This window comes from Vipera berus, assembly GCF_964194415.1.
Source record: "Vipera berus genome assembly, chromosome: 1".
Classification (NCBI taxonomy): Eukaryota; Metazoa; Chordata; class Lepidosauria; order Squamata; family Viperidae; genus Vipera; species Vipera berus.
The window spans coordinates 192606105-192619162 of NC_138202.1; the positions used below are offsets into that span (position 1 = coordinate 192606105).

General features: G+C 36.0%; 1 protein-coding gene across 2 annotated transcripts in view; it reads right to left on the reverse strand.

Moving 5' to 3' along the window:
- Positions 1-13058, reverse strand: part of RUNX2 (RUNX family transcription factor 2) — a 181713-nt gene that overhangs the window by 155282 nt on the left and 13373 nt on the right. For both annotated transcript variants that reach the window (XM_081322925.1, XM_081322926.1), the window contains exon 3: positions 6142-6246. In XM_081322925.1, the coding sequence (XP_081179051.1) occupies positions 6142-6246 (105 nt within the window). The remainder of the gene's footprint in view (positions 1-6141; positions 6247-13058) is intronic.

Genomic DNA, 13058 nt, shown 5'->3' on the forward strand with positions numbered 1-13058 from the left:
TATTAGTTCTCTGTAATACATACTCACTGAATTCACTCACTACGTGTTAGGTGTACACATGTACCATTTTAGATGCATATATTAAGATCAACATTATATAGAAAATGTCCTAGGTATCCCACATTAACAGCTATAGAACACAGAAATTAAAGCGGCATGCAGTTGAGTGAAATGATTATTTTAAAGAATCTAAAAATTCAGGGAAAATTTTCCAAGATAAACAATTGCAACTTCAATTAATGCCTACCTCTGAACCAGAAACTAATCTGTGAACATTCAGAGCTGCTGCTCCCATTTACCAATGAAAGTCACAGAACATTTGTTTTCTTCCCTGTACTTGCCAAGAGAAGGTCAAAGTTTCTTTCTTATAAACAAGTCTTACAAATTCATGATGTTCAGCATGATGTCATGTCTTAAAATGATAAGCTGGCAGCCCAAGGAACTGACATTCTGTAAAGATGTGCACAACTTTATGTTTATGCTACTTAGAATGAAGGTTCTAATAAGTCATCGTCTGTATTTCTTTAAAGAGGAGTTTTATAACTGTGATGAATCACAACGGCAAAAGATCAAAGTTTAAAAACATCAATGATGCCATGGGGTATTTTTTAATCTTGTAATGAATGATGATCATGTGCTCTTATGAAGTTGGTCCAACTGCCAACGCCAGATGTGTATATTAAGAAGTTGTTTGTGATGTGACAAGCCTTGGCTCAGCTGCCAGGGAAAGAGAGAGCAAGAATGAGGAACAGGATAACATGCTTCAGACATTCAGTAAAATAAATGCAGGTCCTGGCATAGAGGGGGACTGTTGACGCATGTGCCTTATCTGAATTCCTAGTTAAAAAGGCTTGATAATTTGCCTCATTTACCTAGTTTTGTGTTTTGTTAGTGTCAACTGAACTAATTTATTGCTATGATTAATTACCAATTTACTATGAAAATTAGTCTTGGAATTCTCAGGAGGAAATGAAATTGTAGCATATTTTTCCACAAAAGTATTTAGATGGGATAGTTTGTGGAGGTATGAAATTGCTCTTGTCCAAGTTGAATCATGTTTTAAAATTGTTTCTGTAAATTTTTCCTTTTCTTTAAACTATCATTTGTTGACACAGTGTACTGGGTTTTCTTATATATTATTGTTATCCCAGATGGAGCTTTAAACAGTAGTTTATTCAAGCTGAATCAACCCAAACAATTATTGAGACACTTCATTAAAAAAGTAGTTTAAAAGAAAACTAAAAATTCAGGCTATACCAGACTGAATGAAAAACAAAAGAAAGAATGAGAACAAGAAATGCTAATTAGAAAAAAAGGAATCCAGAAGATAATAATAAACCCTTTTTATTGCAATTGAATTCTCACACTTAATTCACTGGATTTGTTCTACGGTAGTCATTGGGCCCAGCTCACACTTACAGGGTATCCACATTTGCCCAGAACTCTAAGCAAGATCTTAATTAAAAAGTGAAATTAGGTATTTTAGGAAGCTGGGTAAAATATAGAGACCCCTTGTCATCCATACCATGCCTCTAGCTCAGATGTTCAATCATGGGAGGAAAGGATCTAGAAGTTCCTATTAATAAATCCTTTTTATTAGATAAATTAGATATGCCAAAGATCTGCTGTAGTCATTATTTTTTCTCTTTTGGTCCAAACAGAATAACAAGTAGATCAATCAGCACAATATTAAATATAAAGTTGTGTTTTGTTTGTTTTGGTCATATTTTATATATCCAGCTATTTTGAGAACAAGCCAGTTCTTTACAACTGCGAAACTTAGGGAACTTGGTTCAGTGCCCAAAGCATATCTTTCAAGAAATAAATTCTATAGATCAAAATGTAGCCTTTTGTAGGTGGAAAGATGCTTTATGCCAGGAGTTCCAGTGTCATTGTAATTTTTTTCTTCATATGGAAGGATGTACTACTTGGCACATAACATTCCTAGCAATATTTTACACATGGAAGTCTTTTTGTTGAAATATTTCTTCCATGCTGGACTACCACATGTTGCTATGATGGCCAAATTAACTTTTCTCCACATTCAGAAATTGCCTTGCCTGTTTAGAAATTTCCTGTTTCAAAGGTATATCAGAATAACCATGCAGATTTCCAAATGGGAACAAATAAATTAATTCCAGATGTCAAAAATTGTTAGTGTTCCACAAGGGACAACATTCTTTCAAAGTCAATAAAATGCTAGCAGTTGCATGTGAGAGAAGAGCCTTTTTCAATAGAAGTAAATTTAGTAGATTAATGAAGTAAACAGGAAAGCCTTGTGCTATATAATGACAACAGACTTTACATGGGCAAGCAAACTTTATATTTACTGAGAAAATAAGGGTTTCCAATAGTTCTTCATTGTTAATCAGAAAAAATAAGGATAACAATAAGAAGTAGTAGTAACTGGATTGCTCTTCTGTAATATTTCAGAAAATAAAACTGATCTTACCATCATTTATTCATCAAAGGCAAGCAAATGACTGAAATGATCCTTTTAGAAGAATTCAAATTTTTATTAATGTGGTTATTCTTCAAATAATAGTTAATCTCTAACTTAAATACAAGCATGTTTCATCAAACAACCTTAGTTTTTAATTAACACAAAAAAGGATTTAAGATTGTCTTATCAAGATATTTGCCTTATAAATGGCACTGATTATTAATTGAATTTTTCCAAGAGACAAAGGCAGACAGATAAACCAGGATGGATTAACCAGGTCTGACTGTGCACATCAAAAAGCACAATGTACAACAATGACTGGAACATGACCAAACCACTGTCATAGCAAAGCTCATTGTCTTTCTCGCAAGTATATTTTTTTACTCCTGAAGGAACATGCATATGATATACAACAGAAGTAGACACATACTACCTGCTCAACCATACAGCACAATAAGCAATCCAAAAAGGAAAGAAGTAGTGCACTAACTACCAGTAGCTATAAGAAGCTTCCAAGGACAGTAAAGTATTGTTAAGATTAGCATCCACTCAACTTGCGAGCAAGTCACTTTTAAGGCCTCATATTCTACTCTTTTTCCTGGAACTCCATCCAAAGGAAAGACAGGAACAACCACTGTCTGTGTCCAACTCTCTCTCTTCCAGCTAGTCAGTTTCCACTCTACAAAACAGGCTGCTAGCTACAATATTGAGTCACACAGGAGATCTAGCTGTTGTAAACACCATAACAATTTAGTCAAGCCTTTTCCCCTTTATATTATTTTGCTGGTTGAACATTAAAAAATCAATTGATCTTAATAATAGCTGTTTTTGATCTTATGTGGAATGTATAGGTCTTTCCAGAACTTTGGACTTGGAAAGAATTAGTATACACAACTTCCCCAGTTCATCCATTCAGCTTGTGGTCTGTTGCTTTCTTTGCTGAAAGTGCAATTTAGGTGTGTGCAATAGGTCAAAATATTGGGTTCAAAAACCTTACCAGAAGAGCACTGTGACTGAGGAACTCTATGGGTTTATCTTAACCATTGGTTGGCCAATATACTTTCAATTTCTGTACGTTAAGGAACTGGCCAAACTCTTGAGGGCTCAGGTCAGATCCCTGGCTCCTTACTTCCTTTCACTCCAGGTGGAGTGAAAAAGGGTATTGAATTCTGCAATAAGGAATGAGATCATCCCCTCTGTGTTAATAATAGAAACAGTGAAATCATTTCTGACAAAGGATTTAATGGATTTTGAACTCCAAGTGGTTAATCTTCAAGGAGACTAATCATGTAGATCCAATTCATCTTAGCTATGTGAGCCTGCCTAGATGGCTTTCATAAATTCCCTAGTGACTTTCAGTGCCACAGCAACCATGGTATCCATCTGTATAGCGACCAGGTTCTAAAGCATTTACAATCCTAGTTGTTTAGCTGGAGAGGAGAAGATGGTGCTTCTGAAATTTACCCCATGGTTGCTGAGCATGGGAAATTCATTTTGCCTCCCGTGCCTCCCGTGTTATTAATGTGAAATCACTAGGGGGGAGGGGGTGTCTCATTGGGAGATTTATGTTAACATATCACCAATTTGCAGATACAAGCAAATTTCTATTTCTTCCCATCTCTAGTCTCCTTAAAATAGTAAATATTCTGAAAGCTGATGCTCCTGTTATTTTGATTTGATTAATTTGTTTTATGTATCCACTAAGTTTGAGATATGCTAGACTGAGATTTTACTGTCTTATCCCTATTTCTTTGCTTGTGTTGCTTTAATAGTTTTTCTGCCACTCTTGTCTTGTTTTTATTCATACTTTCTCATTTTCATTATTTATGTTATAGTAGATAGTGAGGGCTGTACTCTGAAAGCAATGTAAAAATAAGTTAAAAAAATAATCCATGCTTTCAACCATTTAACTGTCTGAAAGAAAAAAAAACTTGGGCTGAATGATGGTCAGCTCCAGAGTTTTCCCTCTTTGCATAGGATTCATGGAGTGGGGACAGGAAACAGGTTTTCACAAAGACAGTCCCTACCCAGAAACACAATTGGTCCAACTGACTGGTCCAAAAGTACAGTAGTGGATTATTTCTATTTCAATCAATTGTTCATCATCAGTTACAAACTGATATTTACAATTGGTCCCAATCCTTCTTATCTTTAACAAACCTGTTAAAGCTTCTTTGTTTGAACATGTTTTTGCCTTGAGTTATTCTTAGTTGCTTTTTCTTATTTATACATTTTTATATTAAATATTTAACCTTATTGTTGCCTGCTCAAAATCTGACAGGATTGGGGTGGGATATATACACTGGAAATAAGTAACAATTACCTTACCCCAGAGGGCTCACTGGCTTTCCAGAAGTGACCATAGAGAGTTCAAGAGTTAGGGCAAGAATGATCATTGATCATGGCACTATAAGGAAACCATATCATTTTTGACTTAGATACTACACACAAATGAGATTTTATTGTGGGAATCTTTTATAACTTACTTTTGGGATGGCTGTAGCTGTAGCTGTAGCTCTAAATATAGAATAGAAATATTCAAAATTGATGAGTTTGTTAAGTCTCTGGTTCAGAAATTAAATCTCTGGATTAGGACAAATAGGAAAGAAGTACCAAAACTGGCACATAATGAGTGGAGGGATGGGAGAACGAAGAGGTATTGAGCCTAATATTTGTATAAAGTATAAATCAAATTTAAACCCAAATATCCTATATATGGAGAAAATATAAACTATATATTACGTTCTCAGAATTTTAGTAATACATTGTGGTATTAGGTGCTTTGTATTTATTTTGGTGGTGAACACAAATTCAGTGCTGAGAAAAATCTCATTTTTCAGGGTGGTAAGATCAGCAGACACCTACATTGAAAATATGCTTTAAAAAGAGGGCAAAAATTCTTAAATAACAAATCAGGATGTTCTTTTTCTCCCCCATATGCCTGAATACTACATCCTTATAAAATCTTGACCATGTTCACTCAGATCTTGAAAACTGGCACCTTCAAGTATACAAATAACCAAAGACATATTAACATTTGGATATTATTCTGGAACTAAAGCCCACTTGGCAGTTTGAGACAATGTGAATACAATATTATGAACATTTAACCTGAACCTTCAGATATGAGATACAAAATGCAATTTCCATATCTTACTGAATTCAACAGAAAACTGGAGATCAGGTTTCCACTTTTAGATTGTTTACGATGTTTTACAAAAATTGCCAAGAAAAAATGATTTGTAATAATTATTAACTATGTTGTGATGAAAGGCCCAGATGATTTTGACAAATTATATTCACAGTGGAGAAATCTCCTAAGAAAGGTGATCTAGTAGAAAAAAGGCTAGTCTGAACTCCACGAGTAACACTTTATTCAAGTATCAAACTGTGAGAAAAGTCATCCATGTAATTTTGATTTTAGAAGATTATAAGGCAAGATAACCCACAACTTCAGGCTAAAATTCATGAGACACCAAATAAATAATCAAAAATGAAAAATTTCATTCCTGGATTGCTTACTTACATTCTAGACTTGCATACTACAGCTAGCTGCCTCAAGCCTCAAGACTTGAGAAACAAGGCTGGATGTGCAAGGTGAAGAATCTATCTAGATACTGAAAATAAACAATAGCTATTTATTTCCACAGATTATCTATACTGTATCCTAGATCACCAATAGAGAACGTAGTACTTACTCCGTGGTTCCCTTGGTCCATCTACTGTCACTTTTATAGCTCTGTGATATGTAGCAACTTGCGGAGGATTTGTAAGGACAGTTATTGTCAGAGTAAAACTTTTTCCTGTTTAAAAAAGGAGAAAAAATAGAAATCACTATAGAAATGTTTGCATGAAATCTAAAAAATATAAAACATTCATAAAATGTTAAATTGGAGTGGAGCAACGAAATATGTATCTGCTCCCCCAACTAATTGTGAAATTCAGCCAAGTACCACAAATTTAAAAATCTGAATTTTTATATCAGATCATAAGGTAGTGGCAATAATTAGACGCAATATCTTCTTCAAGAAACGGACATTTCTGCTTGAAGAGCAAACTGCTTGTAAGTAATAATTTTTAGTGCTGCAATGTATAGCTAGCATCAAAGGTGATGCTTCCATTTAGTTTCTACAGAAACTAAATGGAAGAAGTCAGCTAAGGTGTGAACAGTCTTTTCACAGACCCTGTCCACTGTGGCAGGTAGAAAAGAGTAGGATGGAACACGGCTCTACCTGTAGAAGTAGGAACTGCTGAATAAATCACCTAAGAGTAAAATTCTCACAATAGGCTGAGTGCATGTATTTCTACAGCATTGTGGCTCACATCACAGGGCCTCAAAGAAAGATAAGCAAGGACACAGAAGGAAATGCATTAGATAGCTAGACAGGTCTTCTTGTAGAAGAACACAATATGTATGTTTCCTTGACCTTTAGAGAATAGCTGGGATAGTATTGCCACATACAAATCATAAATAAACGCACATACAAAATAACTACAACTGCTAAGGGCCCTGTAATTAATCCTTATAACTAAAGCTATGGAAGAGCAAAATCCACAGCAAACCACTGTCTTTCTAAGGCCACTAAAATAATGAATAACTGTTCAGTTCTCCAGAGCTCTGCATCAAGAAAAGAAGGCTGGATATGGGAAGCTTCCTTGATGTTAAAAGATCTGTATCAGCCACAGTCTTAACTTTAAAAAGTAACTATGGAATTAACTGAATTCAGTTCACTTTTGTTTCAGTCAGAAAAAAATTAGAGAGAATATTAATATTTTAAAAATGTAAAAGAACTAAAAAGGACAGGTTCTAAAGAGAAACATCCCGTAATAAACTATGATACCTAATTAGTATTCATCGTTTTCATCTCCAAAATTCAGTCCAAAGTAATATCTATTTGGATATGTTGCATATCCAACAACCTAGTTTCATTGAGGAAACATTAGAAAAAATTACAGGTAAAATGTACAGAACTATATATTGTACATTAGGGACAAATTTCCATACAAATAATCTGTTTTTTTAACTATAGAATTCGATGGACTAAGTGAATACATATGAGGCCAATTACATTCACACTTATCTGCACGCTCTTAGAGGAACAAAGTCATATAGCAGATACTCAAAGTGAAGAAGAGTGATAATGAGGAAAGAAGTAAGACCCTGGGTTGCTGCTACCTGAAAGAAACTGGCTTGCAAAAAAGCCACAAGATCAAACTGTTTCCTGAAGAGAAGGTCAGATTCAAACACCAAAGGCATTCTTACATCTTTAGGATTCAAAGCAAATATGGAGATGTGACTGTGTGGGTACACAGGATGCTATGCTGCAGCACAGCAGCTTTCTATTGCATCAGGGGCTCAGCTTTGAGAAGAGCAAGCAATGCCTGGATTTGGATCTCATGAACATAGCTAAAGAGTTCTCTTCCTAACAAACAGAATGTGAATTGCAGTGGCCATGAACATCTGCAGCATGCCTGTGGCAATAGGGATCAAGCCATATTATTATTAGTTAGGACATGACATATGGACTGGACTGATATAATTTGCCCTCCACAGAAAGCCAAATTCTACTCCAGCACTTACTGCAAGGGAGATTTGCTCAACTGAGAATTTCACTTTCTCCTGCTGTTTAGCTGAAAGGAATGTGCTGTTTTTATATTTGACTTCACATGGTTTTATCATTTAACTTGACTTTATCATAATACAGAGAACTAATATATATTACTTCTGGGAGCCATAATAGAGTGCCAGGGCTTCCTACGTTCAATATGCCTGTGGTAATAGGAAGCTAATGATATAATCCACAAAGAAAATGAGAGATCGTCCCCCTTTCCCTGGACGATATTCCAGCTATTAAACCTTAAACAAACTATCTGCCCAGGGTGAGAATGTGCTTTAAATGCACAAAATGTATGTTCCTCTGAAAATCCCAATTACCATAATAGAAATTCTGCAGATGGATGTGGTGCCCTGCAACTCTGCAAGTGTTAGGAAACGGAAAACGGCCTACATAGAACAGACAGAATCTTTACCCAGGGAAGTCTGTGGCCTTTGTTCTGCAAGTCACTGACAGTTTTAATCAGTGAGATATGCAACTGTTAATCATTTCAGATAGTCAAAACTGCAAACTGTTTCAAGACAGGAAGAGGTGGGCGTACAAAAGTGACTCAATGCAACAGTCAGCTATCTCATGGCTTATGGCTCACTTTGCCTCCTGCTTTACCAGAATCTTTAAAAGATCTTTTAAAAAAACACAGCCATCTAGGGACTTTGGGTTTCTACCTACTCCATCCCACTTCATGGAACTACAAAGGTATTAATGAAAACACAAAATGTTAAGAATATGTAGCAGCACTAAATGTAATACATTATTTCAAAGTCTAATACAAAACAGGAAGTGTGACTGAGTGGTATGTGTGGGTGTGCAGAGGCACACGCATGTGTAATACAGAACAGGTCTGTTGCTGTCTCATTCAGTTCTCAAACCTTCCTGTCACATCATTTATTATCACCCATGTGGTTTCAGAACATTTGGAGAAATGTTACTCCAAAAAGAGAGAATAGTAAACTTCCACTGTAACAGTCACACACAAAAAGAAGGCCTGCTTGTTCTCAGTGCAAGCTGACATGCTTGGGCAATCCATCTGACTACCACAGCACAGTTTATGCCATAAAATCTACTCAGAGGCAGGGAGGGTTGTTGTGATCTTTAAAAATACATAATATGAGAGCAGACAGAAATAGATGCTTTGTGAAAGACGTCAGCTGTCACTATCCTTGTTTGAAAAAGGCAGAAAACTGTTATTTATCTGATTTGCCTTTGACATGGCAAATTCACTGACATTAATTTGAACGTTTCCCTGTTTTTAGACTGTATTAATTTTAGTGTACCTTATTCTTTATAATAGTACCTTTGGGCATCGCTTAAAATATTTTCGGAGTACAGAATGTAACCAATCAATTCTAGAAATAAGGCACTAAAATAATGTGGATGCTTCTTGAGAATATATCTGAACAGGTCAGTATAAAGTCAAAGAAGCCTGTGTTCAGATTTCAGGTTCTGTGGGGATCTACAAGAAAATCTGTTTAATTAAGCTAGCTAGGAGGAAGATACCTGGTGTGTTTTTACTATATTCTACCACATCAAAATATAGTACTTAAAGAAAACTAGAAGCACAATTCTACAGCCCTTGGGACAGGGTCAAGCACAGATCACTAACCAGGGGTAATCTGACTATAGAGGCCTTTTTCATACCAGCTACTAGGAGTCGTCCTTGCTGAAGCTGGAAAAATCTTAAGTCAACCAAGTCTTGCAATGGGTGCAGTTTCTAAGTCCCTCCATCCATCATTCCACAGTGATTTTAGACCAATCGTTTAACCTGCCTGCCCTGTTTTCCCTCCCATGCCTTGCATATGGGAAGAAAAATTAAAAACTGAACCGGAAGCAAAAAGAGGAGCCAACCTTACTCCAGCTTCACAGAATGAGTTTCTCGTAACTTAAGATCCTTAGGGATATATATAACACTTACAAAATAAAAAGCACAAACTAGTCAGAGAGAAGCACAGCACCATTTTGTGAGCATTAATCCTTAAATCACTGGAATTTTAAAAATTGTGGATCATGACAATATTCTTTTACCACCAGACTTTTCCATTTTCCTCTGAATCATTAAACATTATTTCTGAAAGCAAATGATTCCTTTTAGAGATTTAATATGAACCTCGCTACTTAGGATGTAGTGCTGCTTTAGAAAATATCCATATTATTCACTCTTTGTCACTGACATATTTAACTGACATTAGATAAGATAGAAACTGCCTTAGCACATATATCACTTTCCATACAGAGAAATGACTAAGGTATGAGTACTCTGATCTTAAACGTTTGCATGCATGTATCCCACAACTTAAAATAACAAAGTTAGAACAATGTCTCCTTTGCTGCACTAATATATATTCTAATTTTAATGAGCTTATGGATGTCTTTACTGATGCCTGTCGATTATTAATTGGAAAGTTTACTTACTGCAAAGCAAAACACCAGCCCTGAGTGCCATTTTATTTTCATTCTTTGTTAGGGTCTTAAATGGAAAGAATGGCTGTAACGTTTTAAGAATCAAAATATTATCACTTAGAACAATTTGAATAGTGCTCCATTCCACAACAAACAAACAAAAGCATATAGAAAGATGTAGAGAACATTCTGCTCAGGGACAGTTAGAAGGGATGTTGAAAACTTTAGTATTTTTTTATGTGTCTCTCTGTGTGTACAGATCAATATTTACTTCCGATTTTTTGAATTGTTGTGTGAATAAATGTTTTATCTGTGTTCTATGTTTTTAAAAATCTACCCAAATTCTGTTTCTACATGATTCTTGAGAAAATTACTTTTCTTTTGGCCACAACGGTTACTTGTTTGGAAATGGATGTTTTGTGGTTGAAGAGCCTTCCACTGCAGCTACTGAATTAGGACAGTCAAGACACGTTCTTAGAATTCCTGATGTGCCCACTGGCCAAAACATTACCCTAGTGTGTGAAAGAGACAATTTGGTCTCTTGGGCAGTTAAGTAATTATACCTAGCTATCCAAGCCAAAACTTTAACCAGGCTTATTTAACTCTCATAATTTTCTTCAATGAGTACTTGGAAAGTTACCCAATGAATTTCTGTCAATGGGGATGGAGCCTCTGTTTAAGAGCATATAATCATTCTAGAGAAAGTAACTGATTGTAGTGAAATTAGACCAGATTTGCTAAGCACAGGTATTCCTGAACATATGACCACAACTGAGCCCAAAATTTGTGTTGCTAAGCAAGACAGTTGTTAGGTGAGATTTATACCATTTTGCAACCTTTCTTGACACAGTTGTTAAGTGAATTACTGCAGTTGTTAAGTTAGTAACATGGTTTTTAAGTGAATCTGGCTTCCCCATTGACTTTGCTTGTCAAAAGATTGCAAAAGGTGATCGATCACAGGACCCCCCGGGACACTGCAGTCGTCATAAATATGAATTTTGATCATGTGACCATGGGGATTCTGCAACTGTTGTAAGTGTGAAAAACAGTCACAAGTCACTTTTCCAGTGCTGTTGTAACTTCAAACAGTCACTAAGTGAATGGTTGTACATTGAGGACTCCCTATAGACATGCTCTCTCTGAACTGAAGTATGAATAGTAAATAATATTGGATTACAGCAGAATTAAAAATAATATGAAAAAGCCAATATAGGAAGTAGATAACTGGAATAAAGGGTGAGGTGCATATTAGTGTATTGATAAATAACTATGGGGGAAATGTATTCCTTTGACGACAGGAAATAACACATGACTAGAAATGCCTTACGGAATTTGCCAGCTTCTCTGGCTGCCTTCCTATTTCCTCTCTCCTTCTGCAACTATTAATATGCTTCAAAAGACCAGATCAGGCAACTGAAAGCGGATAAAGTGATTAAAGAAGTTAGTGATGGCACAGGGCAGTAGGTAAACAGCTGAGCAGGCCTTTCTAAGTTTTTACACAGCTAGATTAGATAAAAATGCAGAAGAGGATTTCATGTGAGGTTAGAGAAATGATGAAGTCATGATAAACAAGGAACATATGGGAGACCAGAAACAGCTCAGCAAGCCGACTGATAATTTAGACTGTGACTTCAATGAAAAAGAAAGAAGTAAAATTAGAAACACATAAGAGTGTGTGGACATTCGATTTCCACCAAATAGGAAAAAAAAACACTAACATGCTTTGTATTTTCAAAGTTTGTTTGACCTGCAGTGGTCCCTTCTTAGAAGTTGGCTCTTCTTAAAGCCCTCTTGCCTTTGTCTTTGAGTCAAGTGAGAGCAGCAGAGTCCTTTGGAGTCTTACCAATGGGCCTGTCCTTAAAAAACGAGATGGTTTTTCAAAGCAATCTGATCTGTGATTGCCAGAACAAAGTTCTTCAGTTGGCGTAAATTCTCATCTTTGACCTTGTCTGATTTTTATCTGCATGTATGTTTCAGTAGCGTTACCTGGACCTTGGCTACAAGGCTACCACAGACCAGATACGGTGTTGCCTTAGCCAAGAACATTCTTGCTGTGTGTAGATCATATGAGCTCCTGTTTGCTACTACTGTTTCCTTTCCTGCTATTTTAAGCAGTATCATAAAAATCCTTCACAAATGATAAGTCTTTTCTTTCTTTTTCTCTGCTCTGTGTCTGAGAGACAAGTCTGGACCAATTTCTCCATCCTGCCTCTGGCAGCAAAATGCAGCTAGCATTTCGGATCCTCTCCCAAATCCCAGCTGCTTCAAAGGAAATACCCTACTTTCTTCTGTTAAGATCATAAGAAATAGAGGAGGAGGGGGTCAGCTCTGTTTGGACATAATTACACTTCATCAAAAGAAGCTTTCTTCATCTTCCATGCGTGAAAAGTCTGTAAGTAGTTAAGTCTGTCTCCCTCCACCTCTCCCTCCCTCCCTCCCTCTCTCTCTTTCTTTTTCTTTCATTTTTCTTTCTTTTTTTAATATAAAATTTGCTATTTGGGAAAGTAGCCAAAACGTGGAAAGCTAATGTAGGAAAACTGCATGCACCCTCTTTTTTTCTTTGAATAAATATGTTAATCAGTTTGTAAAGTATACCATCACTT